Here is a 2,101-nt window from a genome sequence, read left to right as displayed (position 1 = left end):
GCCTATTGAGTAAAGCTTAGTTAGAATACATAGGAAATATACCAGAGCATTCAGCACCCACCTGATAGCAAAAGTGGAGATGATTTGCTAAAACATATTGAGAATGTTCTCATCAAGGAAGCCCGAACAACAACAACAACAACAAAATGCTGTGAAATGAGTCCATTAAAGTGTCAAAGTTCCCAGATCAACACAATTTTGCTAATCTTGGAATAATGTCCCACCAGCTGAAGTAACCTAAATAGTCATTACGATTTAACTTATAAAGGCCTTTGGCTCTATAATGTCTTATCCAAGGCATGGCTGTGTGTTTTTTTTTTCTTTTTGAAAATTGGACTCTTCAAAAGCATTCAAAGTATTAAAGAGTTTTGTATACTTTTCCTAGAGAAATCAGGGTTTGGAGAGAGGGGATAATTTATTCATAAGTACAAAAGGGATTGAAGTGGGAATACATAAAGTTATAATGTTTGTGAAATTAATTAGCCACCAATTTGAACTGTGAAATACAGCGTTGTAAGCATGTAGGATGGCAGAGAGTGTATAGAAAGTCATAAAGATGGAAACTAGGACCAGGATGCTCTGAGTGGCTCTGGATTCAGGGGTGCTGCTAAGGGAAGCGTGAGTGCTGCGGATGTATTGAACTCGCTGTTTGTGCCTGTACAGAATGACAATCACTGAGCTACCTGACCAGGTGATGAGACCAGAGAACAGAATTTCAGGAAACACAAAAAAACTTATATATAAGGAAACTGTGTTTTTGTCATATCCTACAATAGTATAGAGTTTGAAATTTGTATCCTCTGTTTTGTTTTTCCCAGTAAATGTTATGGACATGTACAAAGGGAAAATAAGATTTATGAAGATGTATAAGACCCAGGAGAGAGAAATGCAGAGACTAATATCCTTTGGAGATTTGACTCTAAGATTCTTCCAACAGGAGTTTCTTGGGATGATGGTGATGGCCTGGAAGACACTCAAGAGGCAGATGGTGACAACGGACATGCTCCTGAAAACTCTTAGAACATACATAAAAAATTGATAGCTCCAATCATTAAAGAAAAGTTTCAACCCAAAAGTTGTCATTGTTTTAGACATTCCTTTCGAGAGTATGATCAAGATATTCACTATGATCAGATGCATAATAATCAAATCCGTGGGCTTTCGTTTGGGGATCTTATAATAAATAACCAAGTAGTAGAAAAGGAGAGAGATGTTTCCTAGAATTCCAACTGTACTCTGTAACAGATATATTATTCCTATTCCCAAATTCCTGGCATCCATATTATGACTGAGAAAAACTGACTTCAATATATGCAACCAAACACTTCTCATGTTTCAAATGATGGTTACATTTTTGTATCTCAAATGGTACTATGCACATGTTTTAACAAATGCACAAGAATCATATTAGCTGAAGATTGAAAACCCAAGGTGGTTGGCAGAACAAAATACTGTCTGCATCACCTTCTACAGTTACTGAAATACCAACAAATTCCAATGTGAACTGGTGAAGTCTTCAAATGCACATGTTTATGGAGCAAATTCCATTATATATTTATAAAATATTAACATTAGGGATAGGGCAAAGTTATCCTGGTAGAAAAAATGACATGTGAGCTCAAAATGAAAGAATGCTCAGTTCTACAAACCCACCCACATTGCAGAAGCATTCTCTCATCGTCTTCTTCAAGGAAGAAATCTATTGGAAATGACACTCTCATATCAATATTAACATTAAAACTTACAGTACTAGAGGATGAAAGAACATGTTTTCTTCTCTTGGATGATTGCTTTTATTAAGTACTACTAACGATGAGATGGAAATGATAAATTAGGTTTTACCTTAAGAGCTAATTCTTTAGATATCACTTCCCCCACATACATGTAGAAATGGTGATACAGAATTAGGATGAGAAGAGTGGATGGAGGATGTATACTTTGCATAAGGAATTGTACCTAACACAATGGAGAGAAAATAAGTAAATGATTCCAACAGAGATTAGTTAGAAGAGGGTCATGCTCAACACAGAATAAATAATGGAAGAAAGTACAGTGTTTCTATCTAATTCATTATCTGGCATCTGAATAGCAGTAGAAATTG

General features: G+C 35.6%; 1 protein-coding gene across 1 annotated transcript; it reads right to left on the bottom strand.

Annotated features, from left to right (window-relative positions):
• Positions 1 to 390: 390 nt before the first annotated feature.
• LOC110338483 (vomeronasal type-1 receptor 2-like) lies at positions 391 to 1,332 on the bottom strand. The gene has a single exon (XM_021221821.1). It carries the CDS (start codon positions 1,330 to 1,332, stop codon positions 391 to 393), a length of 942 nt encoding a protein of 313 aa, XP_021077480.1.
• Between the last annotated feature and the right edge of the window lie 769 nt (positions 1,333 to 2,101).

The sequence above is a fragment of the Mus pahari genome, chromosome 21 (genome assembly GCF_900095145.1).
Source record: "Mus pahari chromosome 21, PAHARI_EIJ_v1.1, whole genome shotgun sequence".
Lineage (NCBI taxonomy): Eukaryota > Metazoa > Chordata > Mammalia > Rodentia > Muridae > Mus > Mus pahari.
This window is presented reverse-complemented; position numbering and strand designations above follow the sequence as displayed.